General features: G+C 39.2%; 1 protein-coding gene and 1 pseudogene across 1 annotated transcript in view; one reads left to right on the forward strand and one right to left on the reverse strand.

The window, feature by feature from the left end:
• The window catches only part of pik3cg (phosphatidylinositol-4,5-bisphosphate 3-kinase, catalytic subunit gamma), a 17,660-nt gene extending 3,587 nt beyond the window's left edge, over window positions 1–14,073 (forward strand). The window contains exons 5-24 of the mRNA XM_086146911.1: window positions 355–441; window positions 525–625; window positions 738–907; window positions 993–1,180; window positions 1,724–1,831; window positions 1,957–2,038; window positions 2,123–2,546; window positions 2,633–2,731; window positions 2,816–2,951; window positions 4,481–4,546; window positions 4,738–4,881; window positions 7,190–7,271; window positions 8,594–8,697; window positions 9,238–9,384; window positions 9,466–9,556; window positions 9,634–9,764; window positions 10,748–10,859; window positions 11,106–11,263; window positions 12,028–12,109; window positions 12,416–14,073. Of these exons, the coding sequence (XP_086003037.1) occupies window positions 355–441; window positions 525–625; window positions 738–907; window positions 993–1,180; window positions 1,724–1,831; window positions 1,957–2,038; window positions 2,123–2,546; window positions 2,633–2,731; window positions 2,816–2,951; window positions 4,481–4,546; window positions 4,738–4,881; window positions 7,190–7,271; window positions 8,594–8,697; window positions 9,238–9,384; window positions 9,466–9,556; window positions 9,634–9,764; window positions 10,748–10,859; window positions 11,106–11,263; window positions 12,028–12,109; window positions 12,416–12,615 (2,712 nt within the window). The 3' untranslated portion in view covers window positions 12,616–14,073. The remainder of the gene's footprint in view (window positions 1–354; window positions 442–524; window positions 626–737; window positions 908–992; window positions 1,181–1,723; window positions 1,832–1,956; window positions 2,039–2,122; window positions 2,547–2,632; window positions 2,732–2,815; window positions 2,952–4,480; window positions 4,547–4,737; window positions 4,882–7,189; window positions 7,272–8,593; window positions 8,698–9,237; window positions 9,385–9,465; window positions 9,557–9,633; window positions 9,765–10,747; window positions 10,860–11,105; window positions 11,264–12,027; window positions 12,110–12,415) is intronic.
• Window positions 14,074–15,659: 1,586 nt separating this feature from the next.
• On the reverse strand, window positions 15,660–18,230 carry LOC147234133 (uncharacterized; annotated as a pseudogene).
• Window positions 18,231–20,122: the final 1,892 nt, after the last annotated feature.

The raw sequence follows: 20,122 nt of genomic DNA on the forward strand, positions 1-20,122 counted from the left end.
AATAAGAAACCGGAAATGGCAATTTAAACTTTAGAATACAGAAATTCATTAGGTTATGTGTGAACATCCACATCTGAAAACTAAGTAATGCATCAAACAAGATTGAGTATAAAGTATGATATATCCCTCTGTAGGTGTACTGTAGGTGAGTCAATCGTGAAGTCACTTGCAATAATGTACTGCTTTAGATGACACATAATTTAATTTTTTCCCCAAACTCTTTGTGAACAAAGATATTTGGTCAATGTATCATGTTTTTTTTTTTTTTTGTAAATTCAGTTTAATCAGTCATGAGTGTGCTCTGATTGCATTCATATTTTTTCTGTGGATGTGGTGGTGTGTTTCTCTACACAGGTCAGTAGCGGCCACATCTTGGTGGTGATCCACATCGGCACTGTTAGCCAGACCATCAAGGTGTCCATTGATCACACTCCTGCGCAGGTAAAGAGAACTCCACCGCTTTCTCTTTTCTCATTGTAACCTTTATTTCAGTGTTTCAGTTAGGTTTCCTCAATCTCTCTTAGGTTTTGGCCACCTTTTTTTCCAAAACAGCAAATAAAAGAGTTTTGTTGGGCATCCCAGACAACACATGTGAGGCAGACTTTGTTCTGCGTGTGTGTGGCAGGTATGTTAAAGGCAACAAAGTCAGCCAGGGTAATCAAATACACAGTGGAAATAACAACAGGATATATGTTTTTTTATAGATGGAAATATTTCATCATTGTCTTCTAACACAGGGAGGAGTTCCTGTATGGAGATAAACCACTGCAGAACTTCAACTGGATCCGTCAGTGTCTGAAGAATGGTGAGGAAATCCATCTGGCTTTGGAAACTTCACCTGATCCCCGTCAGGATCTGGTCCATGAGGAGGACTGGGCCCAAGTGGATGATTGCACCGGGGTTGCGGGTAACCAGTTTAAAAAGCAGTTTTGTGAATGTAGCGTTGCATCAATTGAGTTTTGGTGAGGTCTGAGCTCTCTGTCGTTTACCAGGAACTCACGAGCAGTTGACCATTGATGAGAAGGACCATGAGCGAGTGTTCACCATCTCCTTGTGGGACTGCAACAGAAAGTTCAGAGTCAAGATTCTGGGTATTGATATCCCGTCTCTACCCAAAATCCCAGAATTTGTTGTCTACATAGAGGCCAGCATCTTCCATAGTCAGCAGCTTCTGGCACAGGTAAATAAGTAATACACTGTTTGGGATTTGACATGTTCCAAAACTGTCATTGATTACATTTAAGCTAAACAATAAATATTTTCTATTATAAAATATTGTTTTTGGGTGGAAATTTTGCAGTTGTTAAAACTCAGGTAGAACCATTTTAATGGACAGTTAAAACCCCAATACATAAAACATTTTTCCTCTTCAGTCTACTCTTCTTCTCCTTTCGGCTTCTCCCTTCAGGGATCGCCACAGTGGATCAACCTTCTCCACCTAACCCTATTCTCTGCATCCCCCTCTCTCACACCAACTACCTTCATATCCTCCTCTTGAGTCTATTAATATGTACTTTTTGAGAGATTTGACTATTGTTTTTAATGACGTTGGGTGAGATCAAATTGTAAAGTTGTCTGCTTTCTCTTATGCAGTGAGGCAGATTGTATGCAAAGAGAATTTATACATCAGCTGTTAGGATTTTTAGATAATTTTATCAGTATCTTGTTTGAGCCCATTCTGTTAAAACATTTCTCTGGTGTAAGTGTGCCTATACTGTTTCAGGAGAGGACGTCTTCAAAAACCTTTAGTGAAGAGGTATTGTGGAATGGCTGGTTGGAGTTTAACATTAAGATAAAGGACCTGCCTAAAGGGGCACGCCTCAATCTCCAGGTAAACACTGGGATCATCTGACATCAGTTGGCTTGTCAAAATAATCCTTGTTATCTTTCAAAGTTGGAGGCTCAGTGTCCTCCAATGTAAGGGAAGTTAATGTTTTCTCTTTTTTCCTTTTCAAGGTGGTGTGTAGCAAACAACCACAGACTCCAAACAAAACAAGTTCCTGCCAGGATAATCCAGCAGGAGGAGGCAGCCATGATGGTAAGGGTCTGTCATGTTGTGTCGGTCATAACATCGACATTTCACAATGCAATGCTCATTTTTATTTTTGCATTTGTGTTTCAGGAAAAACCAAGAGTCGTCTTCTGTACTACGTCAACCTATTACTGATTGACCACCGTTCTTTGCTTCGCCAGGGCGAGTTCATTCTCCACATGTGGAAAATGCCAGAGAAGAGTGAGGATAGCAGCAACAGCAGCAGTATCAATGCCGACAAGCTCACATCAGCCACCAATCCTGACAAGGCTTCGTCCATGGCCATTGCTATTTTGTTGGACAAGTACTGCTACCCTGTTGTGCTTCCCAAGAGCTGGGATATGGGGCTAGGGAGCGAGGAAGTGGAGGGAAGGGAACGAGGTCAGAGAGAGATGCCAAACCACCTGAAGAAACAATATGAGGCCATAGTGACCACTGACCCTTTACATCCTCTGAGTCCCGAGGACAAAGAGCTGCTCTGGCATTTCAGGCATGAGTGTATGCGTGACCCCAGGTGTGGATTGGGTCCAAATAACATGTTCCTTGAAGCTGAATATTTAATTATGCCAGCAAATGCTTGATATTTTTCTTTGTGGTTAGGGCCTACCCAAAGCTGCTGGGCTCAGTAAGATGGGGGAAACAGGAAGATGTTTTGGCGACACACCGGCTGTTGGAACGCAGCAGTGCATGGGACACCAGGTAGCAGGTTGACACAACGTCATCCATTCCTTAAGGCTGCAACTGGTAGTTTGTATTGTCAACTCTTGTGCTTTCTCCGTTCAGTCGACTGGATGTCGGTTTAGCCATGCAGCTACTTGACTGCCACAACTCCGACGCTCAGGTTCGCTCCATGGCAGTGAGAAAGCTGGAGACCCTGGAAGATGACGACGTGCTCAGATACCTCCTTCAGCTGGTGCAGGTGACTCTTTACATTTCTTCCCTTTATACTCACATACTGGTTGAATTATATCATATCAGCCAGTGTGTATATGAATGTATATAAAGTAAGATGTTGACATATTGATTGATTGGTACTAGTATGTTCTCTGAAAACTGTATGATCAGTTGAATGCATAAACTCTCCCTTCAGGCCCTTGCCAGGGGCATCATTTATTAAATATTACATAGAATCAATACCAGAAGTATTTCAAAATGTTGAATGTCAGTTCTTTAAAACAACACAGAAATCCATTTTACAAAACACCAGACCAACTATATGTGTGCCTGTAGATGAGGCATAATTTCCTCCCTGAATATTCCCACACCAGAAGGTTTTTTGAAAATGTCGATGTATTTAAATGAACCATGCAATCAGCGGTTTATAGTAAATCAAGGCAATGACTTTGAAGAAGTGTGTGAAAAAACATTTCTCATGTAGCTTTTATTGAATTCTGTTTATACAAATGGCACAGAAAAAAATGCCCCCTTTGCAGAAACAATGAAACTACTTCCTCTCAAACTTGACTGCTCTTGTATTGTTTACTGTTGATTTAAGTCCCTGAGTACATAAACTGCAGACTGCAGAAACCCCTCTGCCTCTGCAGCCTGTGCAGTACAATCAGTTTCTTTCTTCTCTCCACTGTCTCTCCTCTCTTAAACCCATCTCTGCCTTATCACAATGTAACCTTTGAACTCTTTCTGCTCAAAACATCTTGTGATGATATATTAGGACATCCTTTTGGTTATAGTCTGTGTCTCTAAACACATTTTTATGGCTCTGAGGACTGGAAACATTTTGCATGGATGACCTATCTCATAAAACTACAGTAAAACATGTCTTTGTAATATTTTTCATCTTCTTTTTCAGCTCTTTTTCTCTACTGACATGTATATTAATGCTCCTATTGTCATAATTGTCATTACACTTTATTATGTAACTGCTTTTATCCTTGAGAAATGTCACTTCATTGAGAAGTAATGAGATTCTTCTTCTTTCCGCTTTCTCCTTCAGGAGTTGCCACGGCGAATCAACTTTCTCCATCTAACACTATTCTCTGTATCCTCCTCTCTCACACCAACTACCTTCATATCCTCTCTCACTATATCCACAAATCTTCTCTTTGGTCTTCCCCGAGACCTCCTGTCTGGCAGCTCTAATTCCAGCATCCGTCTACCAATATATTCTCTATCCCTCCTTTGTACATGACCATACCATCTCAGTCTGGCTTCTCTGACCTTCCTAAAAATGTACCTCCACAAAAAAAAAAATGAACCTGTTAGGTAGAAAATGTTAAGTTAATTTTTTACTGTGCAAACTTTGCATTTGTACTGCTGGGTGGAGGTTAAAAGACTGCTGCCTTTTGTCTGAGTAAAACACTTTGAACTCAAATGTTACTAATGTTGAAAACATCATATTTCTTGTATGTGAAATTGCTTTTATTCAAGATAAGCTGCATATCTTGGGATCTCTCTCTCTCACTCTCTCTCTTTTTCTTTTCTTCCTATTAGGCTGTCAAGTTTGAGCCCTACCATGACAGTGCTCTGGTTAGATTCCTACTAAGAAGGGCTCTGAGGGTAAGCAGGACCTCTGCGTGTGTATCTTTCAAACAATGTGTACTATACATTGTTAGTGTTTGTGTGTTAACAATTAAAACATGGTACGTCTATAGTTCCACCTCATTTGTCATTGTTTAAAATTTAGCAGTTAGCTTCTGTAAATTGCCAATTCCCTCTTCATTTTTCTCGTCATTTTCCCCCCCGTACAGAGCAAGCGCATTGGCCATTTTCTCTTCTGGTTTCTGCGCAGTGAGATTGCCCAGTCCATGCACTACCAGCAGAGGTATGCTGTCCTGCTGGAAGCCTACCTCAGAGGTTGTGGGGGGGCCATGCTGCAGGACTTTGGGAAGCAGGTGAGCAAGTCAGACCACTACAAAGCCACAGTGGTGATTGCAAGTGTGTTAATAACTGTTGATAGTTAATCATAAACCCAATAACAATACTTTTTACCTTACAAAATGCATAAATTAATGGATTGTTTTCTTAGTAGCCGTACGTATACAGTAGTGATAAAATGCTTTTTAAATATTCATATGAAAATGTATAAAGTGACCTTCTTAAGAAGTTAAAAATATAGAAAAAAATAAGGTTGTCCAGCAAGGATAAATACATTAAAATAGCAAACTAATAATAAATAATATATAATAATAATAAAGTAGACTATATTGCTCAACAAAATGACTGTGTCCAGATTTATCCTTTAGATAATCCTTCAGATTAAATTTCTACATGCATCTTACTCATCTGACCAGGCATGGCTATTACGCAAGAGGTCATCACATTTGATTGTAAAGAAAAATGAATTATTCAGGATCTGTATTTTGTTTCCTATCCTTTCTGTCTAGTGAATCGTGTGATGTTTAGCTATTGAGTTGAGTTGCATGCTTGGAAGATGTTTGCAAACTTGTTTAAAATGTCAGCACAGTGCCAGGCAGGGTTTGATCTACCACGCCCACTCGTGGAACTCACACACGTCACAGGGTACAAAATCATAGTTTATGTTGTGGTTTTGTTTGGTTAAGTATTAATGCATGCTGTTCAAAGTATCAACCCGACTTACCCAGAGATAACTGTAGCGTGAGTGAAATCCTATGGACCAACTAATGGCACAGCTGTCACAGTCTTGCCCTGGTACTCATAGAGAAGGAGATGCCCAGTGAAAATACAAATACTTTACATAGAGGCAAAAGCAGCAAACGTACAGGATGTGGAAGTTGCTGCTGGCATTTCTGCTTGTCACCCCTCCTCCGGTGCCCATGGGTCAGCTGCAGGAACTGTCACTGCAGGATCATCTGCCAGGAACCCCCATTTGTCAACATTTCGCCCTTTTATTCCTGGAACATCTCCTGGTGGCAGGGCAGCGACAGGGATATGTCACTCCCTGCAGCTGAGTATTGATACCCCCTGTGGCTGTTCTTGGGTCAGCTGCTCTTTCACTAGCACCTTGCCTTCCTCCTCAGCCAGAGCCAAAAGCTGCCTTTTTCTGCCAGCTCTTTGACCGCTTTCTTCAACCTGCCTCCGGTCACTCCTGTGTCCCTCAAGAGGCCCATGTTTGACAGTCCAACGAAGCTTCGGTATCCCACCTCAATGAGGTAGATGGTGGTCTTCCAGTCAGCTTCCCGACACTCAGCAGCCAAGTTGGCGCATTTGGCCTTTCTGTACTCGAAAGCAGCCTCTATGCCTTCCTCATGATGGGATTGTAATCTCAATGTGTTAAACTGACCTTGTGTTTCTTGACCATACAACAATGTCGGGGCAAAGAGATATGGTGGTAATATCTGTGGGGAACTGAAGCTGCCTGTCCAGGTCAATGCTCATTTCCCACTCCTTGTCAGGGGAAAAGGGTCGAGCTACTTCTCTTTGCCTGGCATGCCTATATTCTGCACCCTCTGATACAAAACTGGTGCTGCTCTCTGCTGGTGGTGACTTATTGTTATCTCGTCGGCACCTCTCCAGCACCTCCGCTAACTTCCTCAGGACCTGGTCATGGTACCATCCATAGCGCCCTTGAGTGAGAGCAGTCTTGCAGCCTGACAGATATGCTGGAGGCTTGCAATGTGGGTAGCAGAGGTAGCTGCGTTCTTCACCATCAAACCACTGGTGGAGGTTACGGGGGCAGAGAAGTGTGTCGTATGTTGCGCAAATAAGAAAGCTAATTCTTGCATGGCATCTTCCGTAAGTCTGAACTTCTGAAGTTCTGAGCAGCAGCTCTTTCCTAGGATGTCCAGGTTTCCCACCAGCCCTGTGACACACCCTTGATCTTGACGCGCTGAAGCAAATGTTTGCTATCTTTATACATTATTCCAGGCTCTGGTTTTTTTTTTTAACAAGTGGCGATTAGGTTTTTTTACAGCCTCATAAAAATTATCCCAATAAAAATGAAAATACAAATCTAAGTCTAAAAGGTGGTCTGAATACTGCTGAAAATCTCAACAGTGTAAAAATTGGAGTGTAGTAGAGGATTCAAAGATAAAATTGGTTTCATGCAGATTTGGGAAATGACCACGCCTGCTGGGTTGTGATGTGTAGCAAGAGGCGAAGTAACCATATGAGTGCGTCAGTCTCTTTTAATACAGATTGGGAGAACTTATCTCTTGAAAAGCTGTTTAAGGATTGATATCACACCGTATGGAACAACATGATGAGTTTCTTCCCCTGCAGGTGGAGGTGACGGAGGCACTGCAGAAAGTCACCCGAGAGATCAAGACTATGTCTCCTGACAAGTATGATGTGACAGCACAAGGTGAGGAGGGATCAGACACTATGTTCAGCATATATAACACATTTTTAAATAACTGGTTTATCTTTATGTGTGTGAGTGTGTGTGTGAAAACAATGATTCTGTGAAGTGCCTCTGAAGTCATCCAGGTAATGGTCTATGAAAGTCAAATGTTAATCGTCACAACTAGACTTTGTTTGGTTTCTTGAAGACATTTCAAGTTTGCTCCCCAATGACTCATTTGTTAACATGATTATGCACACATTAGCATAATGAAACCCCATTCAGCCTAGACTAGTGCCCCAACCCTTGCATTTCAAACCCAAAACTCCTCAAAGTCCCTTAGAAAGTCTCTTAGATGAGAGGTGAAACATTTTCCAGAAACTGAAGAATGGCTAGCTGCCATGATAAGATTTGAAAATGACAATTTAATACAATTAATTTATTTTCAACATTGCTAACTCAGCAGCTTCCCCAGGCTCTGCCAGGCTCTTTGGCAGAACCTAAACAATAAGGTCTTTGTGTCAGTCTGTATTCTAATACCCTTCATTAGTTAAATCCAAATAAAGGTGCTAAATAGCAAGCTCAATCTCATTGGTGGTTTGACCATTTAACACAAAGCAAAAAAGCTGAAAGCAATGAATGAGGTTGGAGCTCCTAGAACTTCAGGTATTTGTGGAAGATTTACCCAAAGAAGTCCAAATATAAATTGCACCATTGAAATGGGTGTATTTGTTGCATGTCTGCATGAAAGAGATTATAGAGGGTAAAATGACAACAATAAATAAGACCAGATTAAAGATATTACGTAAAGAAAAAATGAAATATTGCCTTATTATCAAATAGTATCAAGTCAAAAATAAGTATGAAACTCACAAACAATTAAAAGTATTCATTTCATTTACCGTTTCTACATCTCTTCCTGATCTTATTAAAAATAGGGAAAATTCAATCTCTTATTTCACAAATACATCTCAAAACACTGGAGTAACTTTCAGATGTAATAAACAATTCTTTGTTGTGTTTCAAATTTGCCCTTACTAATATCTTGCACATTAGACTGAAGAACATTCTCCACTTTGGAGAATGTTCTAATTGGTAATGTGTTATTCTGCTTATTTCAGATACAAAGTCCTCAGAATTATTGTTATTTTTTTATACATTTGTTCGTTGATGATATAGACACATTTGAATTTACCCATAAATCACGTGTGAATGAGGACCTTACTATGTGCAGATCAAGTCCAAATGAATACATAATTTTCTGACAACATGAAAAATTAAATTTATCTTTAACGAAAAAAGCAAAACTACAGATACTGAAACTACCACTATGTGTTTGTAAGTTGTGTTCCAGCTGCGTCAGAAGCTGGAAGCTCTGCAGTCATCTGGGCTGCCAGAGAGTTTCAGGGTTCCCTATGATCCTGGGCTCAGAGCCGGAGCCTTGCTGGTAAGGGACACACAAAAACACGGTTAAACACACAAATGAGGTCAGCAGTAGAGGTAAAGCCTAAATGCACACCTAAACCCATGCATACATGTTAAAAGGGCTAATTTGATATAGGAAAAGTGCTGATTTTCTGGCAAGCCAAGGCCTGCTTAGCCGGTTAGCTTATTTAAATTGCAACTTACATCTGTTTGCTGAATGTAAAAAAACAAAAATAAAAATTAAAAAAAAAATAAAAAAAACATTTGAGGTCTTCACCTTAATGTAATAACATTTATAAATGGTACAGATACAATATTACAGTTTCTGGTTTTGTGATATACGTTGTATCAAAAAACGATGCATCTTGAAAAACTTTTTTTTTTTTTTCTGAAAGGTACCAAAAATGTGCTTGTCATTGACTACCCAGTGCCTTGGTTGTAACAAACATGGAGATAAAAACTGATTGCTTAGAGTTCACTGACTCTCCATGCAGATGCTTTTAAGCATCTGCATTTCTAAGCACTACATTTCTAATGATCTGTTATTTCTGTCTATGCGTAGATAGAACAGTGCAAAGTGATGGCATCTAAGAAGAAGCCACTTTGGCTGCAGTTTAAACGGGCAGATCCCACCACTCTATCCAAGGACCCCATCGGCATTATCTTCAAAGATGGTGATGACCTCAGACAGGATATGCTCATTTTGCAGGTAGGTGACTGTCTCCTAAATGCAGAGCAGAGACTGTTGAAACATTTCATGATACAGTTGTTTTTACTGGTGATGTCTCAGATTCTGCTGATCATGGAGTCCATCTGGGAAACTGAATCACTGGATCTTTGTCTGTTACCCTACGGCTGTATCTCCACTGGAAACAGAATAGGTCAGTTATACAACTAGTTGCTTTAAAGATAATTGAACCAAGTATTTCAGTTCTGAGTTGTATATTCCTCACCACAGGCATGATAGAGATTGTGAAGGATGCCAATACAATTGCGAACATCCAGCAGAGTGTTGTAGGAAGCACCGGAGCCTTTAAAGATGAAATCCTCTACCAGTGGCTACGGGACAAGTGTGTCAGCGAAGAGAAGGTGCAGCCAGTTTAGTTTCCTGTGCTTCATTGTTTTGAGACTTGTATATTCTGATTTGGTGAAAACCTACATTCTCCAAATATTTTGCAGTATTGTTATCTCACAGTTACTTAGTTTATTCAGTTAGTTTTAGAGCAGATCAGCATCATGGAATCAGTATGTTGATGGAGGGGTTTCGTCTCCAGCAGCTGCTCTTTTTATCAGTGTGAAAAGGAAGTTAATGACGAATCAGACAGGAAGGAAGCAAACATCATGGGTTTTCCTGGAACCACATCTATTTTAAGGCGGCACCTGCAGCTGCAGTGTTTTCTACCATGAATACATACATGACAAAGTTTTAAGATCTGTTTTACAATTGGTTTCAATATCAATCGTGGGCGGCATGGAGCACAGTGGTTAGCGCTTCGGCCAGTTTCCTCTCACAACTGGAAAAAAATTAGGTAAAATTGCCGTGAGTGAGTTCATATTTGTCTGTCAGTATATGTGGCCCGCCTCTTGCCCGATGACAGCTGGGATAGTCTCCAGCATCCTCCGCGACCTTGAGTGCAGGATAAGCAGCAAACAATGGATGGGTTGGATGGATGGGTTTCATTGTAGTTTTATGTATCAGTTTTCTATCTCCAGTATGTGTCCAGTATTTAATTTAACCTTCAACATTTATTGATGCACAGTCAGTTGAAAAATACATCAAAATGCTGGATGTGGCCTTGTAGAGGTGCAAGTACCGGCATAGGATGGATTTACTTGTCTAAGTTCCTGGCGCTGATGGGCGACAGCCAACTACTCATGGTTCACCCATGATGGGTTAATTGCAGAGAAGGAATTTCACCACAAGGGATTAATAAAGTAAAAATTAAATTATTTTAAGACGTACAGAGGAAGAACATTTGCCCCTCAAAAAAGTGAGAAATTGAGGAAGAATGAAAAGGGATGAATTTGAAGGGATAGTAATGGTTTTGTTTTTTGATGTTGTTTTCTCTTAGTTCCAACAGGCTGTAGAGAGATTTCTATATTCCTGTGGTGGCTACTGTGTGGCCACTTATGTTCTTGGGATTGGAGATCGTCACAATGATAACATCATGATCACTGAATCCGGTAATGATGTATTTTACTTATTTAGCTGTGAAGCTAATTCAAATTATATGATGATGTATAGAGGGGATATTCAGTAACAGTTGTGCTGTGGTGTCCATACATAAAAAAGAGCCTTGGCAAATCAAAAAGATTGTAATTGAAACTTGTCAACAGTCTTCACAACATGTGGTGTCATTTTATATTAAATTTCTGATTTGTTGTGCCCAATGGAAATTAAACCCTGATATGTCTTTTGTACTTCTGCAGGGAACCTGTTCCACATTGACTTTGGCCATATCTTGGGAAATTACAAAAGTTTCATGGGGATCAGCAAAGAGTGGGTTCCCTTTGTGCTCACGCCAGACTTCTTGTATGTCATGGGAACATCAGGAAAGAAAAGCAGCCTCCACTTTCAGAAATTCCAGGTAGTAAAAATATAACTTACTCATGTGAATAAACAACCTATAATGTGCTAAATCGTATTACAATCCTGCACCAAATTTATTGACCAGGAACATTTTCAGACTTCAGTTGTAGATGCCTGAAAATCTTTGTTGATAGATGAAACGACACTTACAATTCCTTTTAGAAAAAATATTTATTTATGTATTTTTTATAATGTTTACCCAACAACTTAAATACTGGAGATGTGAAACTAGTCACTTTGTTTGTTTGCTTGTATTTAAATAACGCACAGTCAGCTGTTCATGACCAAGTGGTGTCAATGTCCAATCTGGTTGCCAATCTGTTTTACATTGGACACACTGACCCTCACTCATCAAATCCAAGATAATCCATTACCCAGTGATAAAATCAACTCACAACAGGGCTCATATGATTCATAAAAAATGTTCCTATCATTTCAGTTCAATTATAATTGGACATTGATAAATGAGGCAGCTGAAAACAGTCATTTAAACATTTCACCTATATAGTATCACTTCTTCCTGTGTCCCTCCGAAAAAGGTTAGGTAATAAAGCACTACAAATTAGTAAAGGGTTGAACTCCTGAGCTGTAAATACAAATAAACAAGCTAGGAAGAATCACTTAATTCTGTCATTTGAAAATGTCAGTGGAATCAATGGCTTGTATTCGAAAGCTGCACCCTGAGATGGAAAAGAAATGATCAAATGTCAACTCACTGCCGCAAAATTAATCATATTCAAATTTAATCATATGCTCTATCAGGACGTATGTGTGAGAGCTTACCTTGCTCTTCGGCACCACACCAACCTCCTCATCATCCTCTTTTCCATGATGCTCATGACCGGTAAGTTGTCCTTTCTTTAACATTAATTTTGTAACTTCTCAGTTATTCACCAAGATTCTGTGGCAGATTCTCTTTTTCATTATGTTTATGAAAACTGAACAAATTCATCTTATAAATTCACCTGTTCTTCTTCCTGTTGTTCTCCAGCCAATACATCTGTCTTTAGCTTTCATTAGATGACATTACGTCTACATTACAGGGTTTTGAAATTAAATTCTGTGACACTCAAAGTAATCAAGGCCACTTAACAATACAACAGATGGTCCTAGATGTCAATAATGAGACTTATATTTCCACAAATGACAGGCATGCCCCAGCTGACCAGTAAGGAGGATATTGAGTACATCCGTGAGGCACTGACTGTTGGCCGGAGTGAGGATGAGGCTCAGCGTCACCTTCTGGACCAGATAGAGATCTGCAGGGAGAAGGGCTGGATGGTTCAGATCAATTGGTTTGTTCACTTGGTGTTGGGGATCAAGCAGGGTGTGGAAAAACGATCCACATAAAACTCAATGGACAGATGAGATTCTTTCTTATATTCTGATGTAACCAAGATTAATACAACTGGGTTCTTGCAGGAGGCTTAAAACTCTGGACAGCACTAGAGAAGATGTATATGACATTTTTGCACAACATATTTTTCATAACAACAGAGATGCAAAGATGGTATTTTGGAAAGTTTTAGATTTTGATCATGAAGAGATGATTGGTATCCGAATATTTGGTAGAGCTGATGAATCATGAATACTGTCCAAGAACAAACTGTAACGAAAATTGAGACTGATAAGTGTTGAGGGGAAAAAAACAATATCGCAAAGATTTTGGCAACAAACAAGCCAGCAAATATATGTTTCTCAAGTCGTATTGCAACAGGATTTTATGTTTTAAGTGGGGCAATCCCAAATTTGCTGGAAATACAAATTGTCAGGGAGTCAGGTGTGAAAGATGTAGGGGGAGAAATGTTTAATTTCTAATTTATCAAGTAGAAGGTTTGGTGATTTTTTTTAATAGAAATTTATACGGTTGGACTAGTTGTAGAGACTTGATGCTGCTGGCAAGTAAAATAGTTAATTGCTGAAAGAAGATATTTGGTCTCTTTCTGCTGTTGTTTATTTATTTTTTTCTCATTTGCAGTGTAGTGGAACCCTCAGGGCCAAAAGTTTAGAGTATGAAACCTTTGGAAATTTAAACTCCATATTTTTTGATACAAAATTTGTGTTATTTAAGGGTTCTATCACTGTTCAAGGCCAGATAACTTCCGTCTGCCATTATTCCACCATAGTCCTGCTGAAGAAACATGTTTTAGAAACAACAATGTTAACTGTGTTCTTTTACCTTTTGAAGAACAAATGAAATTCTCCTGGTCTGAGATTTTGCATTATGTCTATAGACCAAAGTTTTATTCCTAAAAAAATGTCTTTTTTTTGCACAGGGACCTTAAAAATACCTTGAAATTTCTGCTTAATTTGTGATATGAATGTGTGCTCCTCAGTGCTGCGGATGTAAACACACATAAGTGTTGGCTCAGCTCTTTGTCTTCCATAGCTGTAGGTGTCATAATTCTTCTCTTCTGCCTTGACATGTTCTTTTTTTATTGTATTCAGTAAACTGCTGTAATTCTGCACAGAATCAAACTTTTAAATGTTTTCTGTGAGCTGCGTGGATCCTTAGCAGTATTTAAATCTACTTTCAAATCTATAATGTTAACCAGGGACTATTTCAGCACAACCAACTGAATCCATCAATGAAAATAAGTAACTTCCAAGCTTGTGATAGAAACTACTCAAAACCTCAGAGATCAGTATTGCATTCAGATAAATGTTAAGTTCTTCCATTTAACATAAGTGTTGTTATATATTGTGGTTGCTTTCGCTTGAATGTTCTCCATCAGGCTTAGCTCTAGAATATAACTGGAATTTATTTGGCGATAAAGTGTATAAGACAATTAAATGTATGTACTGTGACTTCCATGGCTCTTCTTCACTATATAGACATCCATGTTCTATTTTTCCCCAACATTTGAGGATAAATATTTTCTGTGTCTGGATTTTTCCTTTACATTGTACATCTAATCCAAAGTAGGCATTTTCAACTACTCCTTGCAGATCCTGCAGTTTTGATTACATTTGAGTACATTTAAAATGATTTTTCAATGTTCAATGGTCCCTGCCAAACTATAAAAGGTTGACAAAATTCTACCGAAGGGAAAGCATGGTTATTGAAGTAGAAGTAAAAGGTGTGCTGTAACTTGGGCTAATTTAAAATGGTACTCAAAGTCAATGTTACTCAGTGATACACAATCTATGTGGTTGTTTGTGATTGTTTGTGTGGGGGGGGTGATCCAGGCATTTTACATATTTATTCATTTTTCTAATAGAAACATCCAGATTATTTTTTAAATCATGCCCTAAAAAGAAAAATTGAGGGAAATAAGTTTTAAAAGTGACTTTGTTTCCAGATTTACTTAAACCAGTTGATATGATTTTAAAGGTCCCTGGGTTACTTACAAACAAGCAGCACCATAGTCTTTACATGAACTTATGATCTACATTTCATCATCGCCAAGACTGTGATGCATCGTTTTGTACCACTAGGTGGTGGACTTTCACTGCCATCTCAAACCTCTCCCGATAAGTGTCTCCCTCTCAGATTTCTCTCTGGCTGTCTTAATCACTGCTCCATTAGAAGCAGGAGTGGGTGGGTGTAGACCACATGAAGAATGAGGCTATTCTTTGCAGGTTTTATGGCTTCCAAGTGCCATATATGGTTTACATACACTTTGTTTAAAGTCTGAATGGACTTGTCTGAAAAGCCTTCTTTTTGCTTATATCTTTGTTAAAACATTGAATTTGTATGCAGGCTGATGTGATTCAATGAACAGAGTGAACACATTCGACCCTTAATTACCTCTTGCCATCTCTTTTTATATTGTGCAGTATTGGAATTGAATTTGTTTTTTATATTGCTTTCCTCTGGGTTCCAGGGGAAGTTTGAAAATCTAATCTTAGGAATCATCTAAGATAAACTTTATTGTTCCCATAGGGGAAATTCCTTTGTATTTAATGGAAATAAATACACACACATATACCGGTATATATACACAATATATATACACACACACAGTGGGGTAAAAACGTATTTAGTCAGCCACCAATTGTGCAAGTTCTCCCACTTAAAAAGATGATAAAGGCCTATAATTTTCATCATAGGTACACTTCAACTACAAGACAGAATGCGGAAAAAAGAAAAAAAATCCAGAAAAATAACATTTTACAAAACAAGTATTTGGTAGAGAACAAAAGTTCATCTCAATGCTTTCTTATACATACGTTGCTGGCAATAACAGAGGTCAAACGTTTCCTGTAAGGTTTTCGCACAGTGTTGCTGACATTTTGGCCCATTCCTCCATGCAGATCTCCTCTAGAGCAGTGATGTTTTGGGGCTGTTGCTTGGTAACACGGATTTTAAATTTCCTCCAAAGATTTTCTATGGGGTTGAGATCTGGAGACTGGCCAGGCCACTCCGGGATCTTGAAATGCTTCTTACGAGGTCACTCGTTCATTGCCCGGGTGATGTGTTTGGGATCATTGTCATGCTGAAAGGCCCAGCCACGATTAATCTTCACTGCCCTTGCTGATGGAAGGAGGTTTTCACTCAAAATCTCATGATACATGGCCCTGTTTATTCTTTCCTTTACACGGATCAGTCGTCCTGGTCCGTTTGCAGAAAAACAGACCATGCTTCACAGTAGGTATGGTGTTTTTCGGATGCAACCCAGCATTCTTTCTCCTCCAAACACGACAAGTTGAGTTTTTACCAAAAAGTTCTATTTTGGTTTCATTCGACCACGGGAGATTCTCCCACTCCTCTTCTGGATCATCCAAATGCTCTCTAGCAAACGTCAGGCGGGCCTGGACATGTTCTGGCTCACGCAGGGGGACTCGTCTCGCACTGCAGAATTTGACTCCCTGGCAGCGTAGTGCGTTACTGATGGTAGCCTTTGTCACTTTGGTCCCAGCTCTCTTCAGGTCATTCACTAGGTCCCCCCGTGTGGTTCTAGGATTTTTGCTCACCGTTTTTGTGATCATTTAGACCCCACGCGGTGAGATCTTGCGTGGAGCCCCAGATTGAGGGAGATTATCAGTGGTCTTGTATGTCTTCCATTTTCTAATAATTGCTCCCACAGTTGATTTCTTCACATCAAGTTGCTTACCTATTACAGATTCTGTCTTCCCAGCCTGGTGCAGGTCTACAATTTTGTTTCTGGTGTCCTTTGACAGCTCTTTGGTCTTGGCCATAGTGGAGTTTGTAGTGTGAGTGTTTGAGGTTGTGTCTTTTATCCTGATAACCAGTTCAAACAGGTATCATTAATAAAGATAATGTATGGAGGACTAAGGCGCCTCTTACGAAAAAAGTTACAGGTCTGTGTGAGCCAGAAATCTTGCTTGTTTTTTAGGTGACCAACTACTTATTTTCCACCATCATTTTCAGATAAATTCTTTAAAAAGCAGACAATGTGATTTTCTGGTTTTTTTTTTTTCACATTTTGTCTCTCAAAGTTGAAGTGTATCTATGATGAAAATTATAGGCCTCTATCATCTTTTTAAGTGGGAGAACTTGCACAATTGGTGGCTGACTACATCCTTTTTGACCCCTGTGTGTGTGTATGTGTGTGTGAGTGTATATATATACACACACACAAAATACAATATATATGTATATATATATATATATATATACATATATATGTAAATTAAGGTTTATTTTCTAACTAGATTGCATCACATCGCTTGATCTGAATTAGCATTTTCTTTGTAAAATGTATTTTCTGCTTCCCTTATCATGCCATCTTTTTGTACTAGACATTTAAGAACCATTTAGATCATTGAGGCAGTGAGCCATTAGTCTAGCTGGAACACTCAAATTCAAATTTCTTGTTTTGTCAAAGTCAACTTTATTGTCAGTACTGCCATACGTTTACGCATACAGATTTGTCACAGAGAACGACAAATTGAGGTAGATATGTTTAGTATGCAGTTTTCTTATGATTTGTTTTTAAAGCGAATTAAATACTAATGTTTTTATAGTGACTGAAGTGCTAAGATATTACAGTGCATTGTGTATCACAATATTATTCAATTGTGTTCAGCTAAGGGTGATTGATGACAGTTAACTGGATTTTTTTTCCCTCAGTTTTCCGCATTTATCAGAAAACAAACATAATCCCCTCCGTAAGACTCCAGATCTGTGCCTCATCAGTAAAACACAAACCAGGACCCTGTCAGTTTCATGAGGGATGAAATGATTTGATGAGGAACTTGAGCAATTCCAGGACTGTAAAATAACTGCAATGCAATAAGTTTGTGTGCAACACATTGTTGTAATCATCAGGCCCTACAAACAGCCCTACAAACACAAGAGCTCAGCGAGAATCTACAACATCACTGACTGGCAGGGAGTAGCTCTCCCTGCACACTGAAAATGTTACAGAGTGATTGTTTAGTTAGCTGCTGATATCATGTGTTCAGAACAACTCTATAAGTGCAAGGGCAAGAACTCTTAGATCTTAGCACTACTATAAAATACCTTTTAATCTTTAGCAAAAAACATCAGTAAAGAATTTCTTCTCCTTACTTAAATAAGATGTTCCGCTTGGCATCCGGACAGAAGGATTTCATCCATTTAAAGCCCTGACTTCACCAGCATTTTTATAAAGAAGAGGTCGAAGAGATGAATTGCACCCTCAGAATGTTTTAGAGCAACTACTTTTACAAAAGTGACAAAACATTTTCTCCAAATGCTTTGGGTGCTGCTCAGTGGTTCTCACCAATGAAGTCCCTAAATTCTACTGGAGGTTTAGAGTGCATTTTCAGGGTCTTACTGCTTTTTGCGTATGTTTAGATATAGATGGCATCTCACTTGATGCTTCCTTTCCGCTTGTGCCTGTTCAGTCAAACCAATGTCAAGTGTTACCGTTCTACTCTTCTACTCCCTTCCTTTTCCTACTTCCTTTTGGATGCTCCTCTTCACCAGAGCAAATCCTCTGCCTCCATCTAACCTACTGTTCTGTATCCTGTTCGCTCACACCGACCAACTTCATGTCCTCTTTTGCCTCATCCATCACCAGATCACTGCATGAAGATAGTCTTCATAAGTACTACAGCTCATTAAACCAACTCATGTATTGTTTGAAAAAGTTTTTGTTTTAGTCTACATGTTACGCAGTTACAAATTCAGTCCAGAATTTAGATAAAGTCGAAGTTCTTATTAAATGGAACATAAGAACATTTTGCTTTGACATTCATGCCCTGTTGCTCCTCATGACAGATGGATTTTCAAGAGACAATTTGTTCATTTGTCCACCCAAAACATTGTACAGGACTGCAATAGGTTTGGCTAATTTAGGAACGATTTGGGGCTCTGACAGATGTGTGAGGTGTGGGAGGGAGGAGGAAGAAACTGGAGTACGTTGGTGCGTTGAGAATCGATTCACTTTCTATTATCTCTGGTTCCTTTCCAGGAAGACATGAACCAGATCAGACGACGAGGGAAATTACCCTGTGTGTGTGTGTGTGTGTGTGTGTGTGTGTGTGTGTGTGTGTGTGTGTGTGTGTGTGTGTGTGTGTGTGTGTGTGTGTGTGTGTGTGTGTGTGTGTGTGTGTGTGTGTGTGTGTGTGTGTGTGTGTGTGCGTGCGCTTTACATGTGGATATTCTGCTGTGAATTATACATCTTCATTATAATAGTTTCACCTGTTAACACTTTTGAAAGGAATTGTGGTTAATAAGAAGTCATTTGTGAAACATAAAGATGTGGCCCTATGTAATATTTGTTACGTGTACACACACACACACACACACACACACACACATACATGCATGTATTTCTATGCATGTAAATGTGTACGTGCCCCCTGTGAATGTATATGATTATGATGTGTGGGTGTGATACAATTCACTCTATTTATGGTGACTGCCTTTAAGTGGTCTGACGAATATGAATTTAGATTTATGCTTTTCCTTTCAAACCAAGATCTATCTGTGTGAAATTAACATGGCATCTGCTGGAGATGCCCTCATTTATTCATTTGCTTTTCATGTTTAATGTTAGCACCACAGTAGAATTGGTGTATGATCCCCTAAACTAGGTATCGAACATTGGCTGTCGATCGAACCGGTCTCGGCTCTTCTCGGTCTCGGCTCCTCAGTGGTGAAACAAACTCCCGAAATAGGTCAGAACAGCGGGGTTGCTGCCCATCTTTCGAGGTATGTGAGCTGAAAACCCTATTAACGACACTTAGCCTCCAACCCCCCCCAAAAAAACAAAACAAACAAAAAAAAAATTAATTAAAATGAGGATGAAATGAATGTATGTATGTATACGGTTCTGAGATGGCTATTTGGTTGAGTGGTCATTTCTGACTTCTGACTACTGGTACTTTGGATCTTCGGTGACTGAATTGCACTTCTTGTAAGTCGCTTTGGATTAAAGCATCTGTTAAATGACTGTAATGCAATTCACTCTAGTTATTTTGATAATAATATCTCTTGTATTGTGACGTTTTCCTAACTGATTACCTCGACTTCACATGTACAAAGTTGGCATGGTTTTGGTGCAGACCTTGGGTTTTGTGTTGCTGTAAAATTCCTGAGTTCCACAAATTCCTTCTGTAACTTGGGAGACTTGATATCTATACTATTAATTTAAATGGACAATTCAATCTTACCAAACGGTTTAAATATAATTTCCGTACCAAGACTCTTTCAGCAAAATAAATGATCAAAATCATGGAAATAAGGACACCTAATTTTGAAGATGCACACATCTTTACTAACTTTTCCAAGTGTGTGTACCTTAACACCTTTGTGCCAATCGATCAGCATAAAACAGCCAACCTTTATTGTAAGAACATTTGTAGCTTAACAGCCATTTGACTTGGAAGGACACACTTCTACTGTTCCTTTTCTGCCACGAAGCCCTTTATTTTTTCCCATCTAAATGCATTTCTACTTGAG

Source organism: Fistularia commersonii, chromosome 5 (assembly GCF_037954325.1).
Source record: "Fistularia commersonii isolate RoL2024-O1a breed Wild chromosome 5, RoL_Fcom_v1.0, whole genome shotgun sequence".
Taxonomy (NCBI): domain Eukaryota; kingdom Metazoa; phylum Chordata; class Actinopteri; order Syngnathiformes; family Fistulariidae; genus Fistularia; species Fistularia commersonii.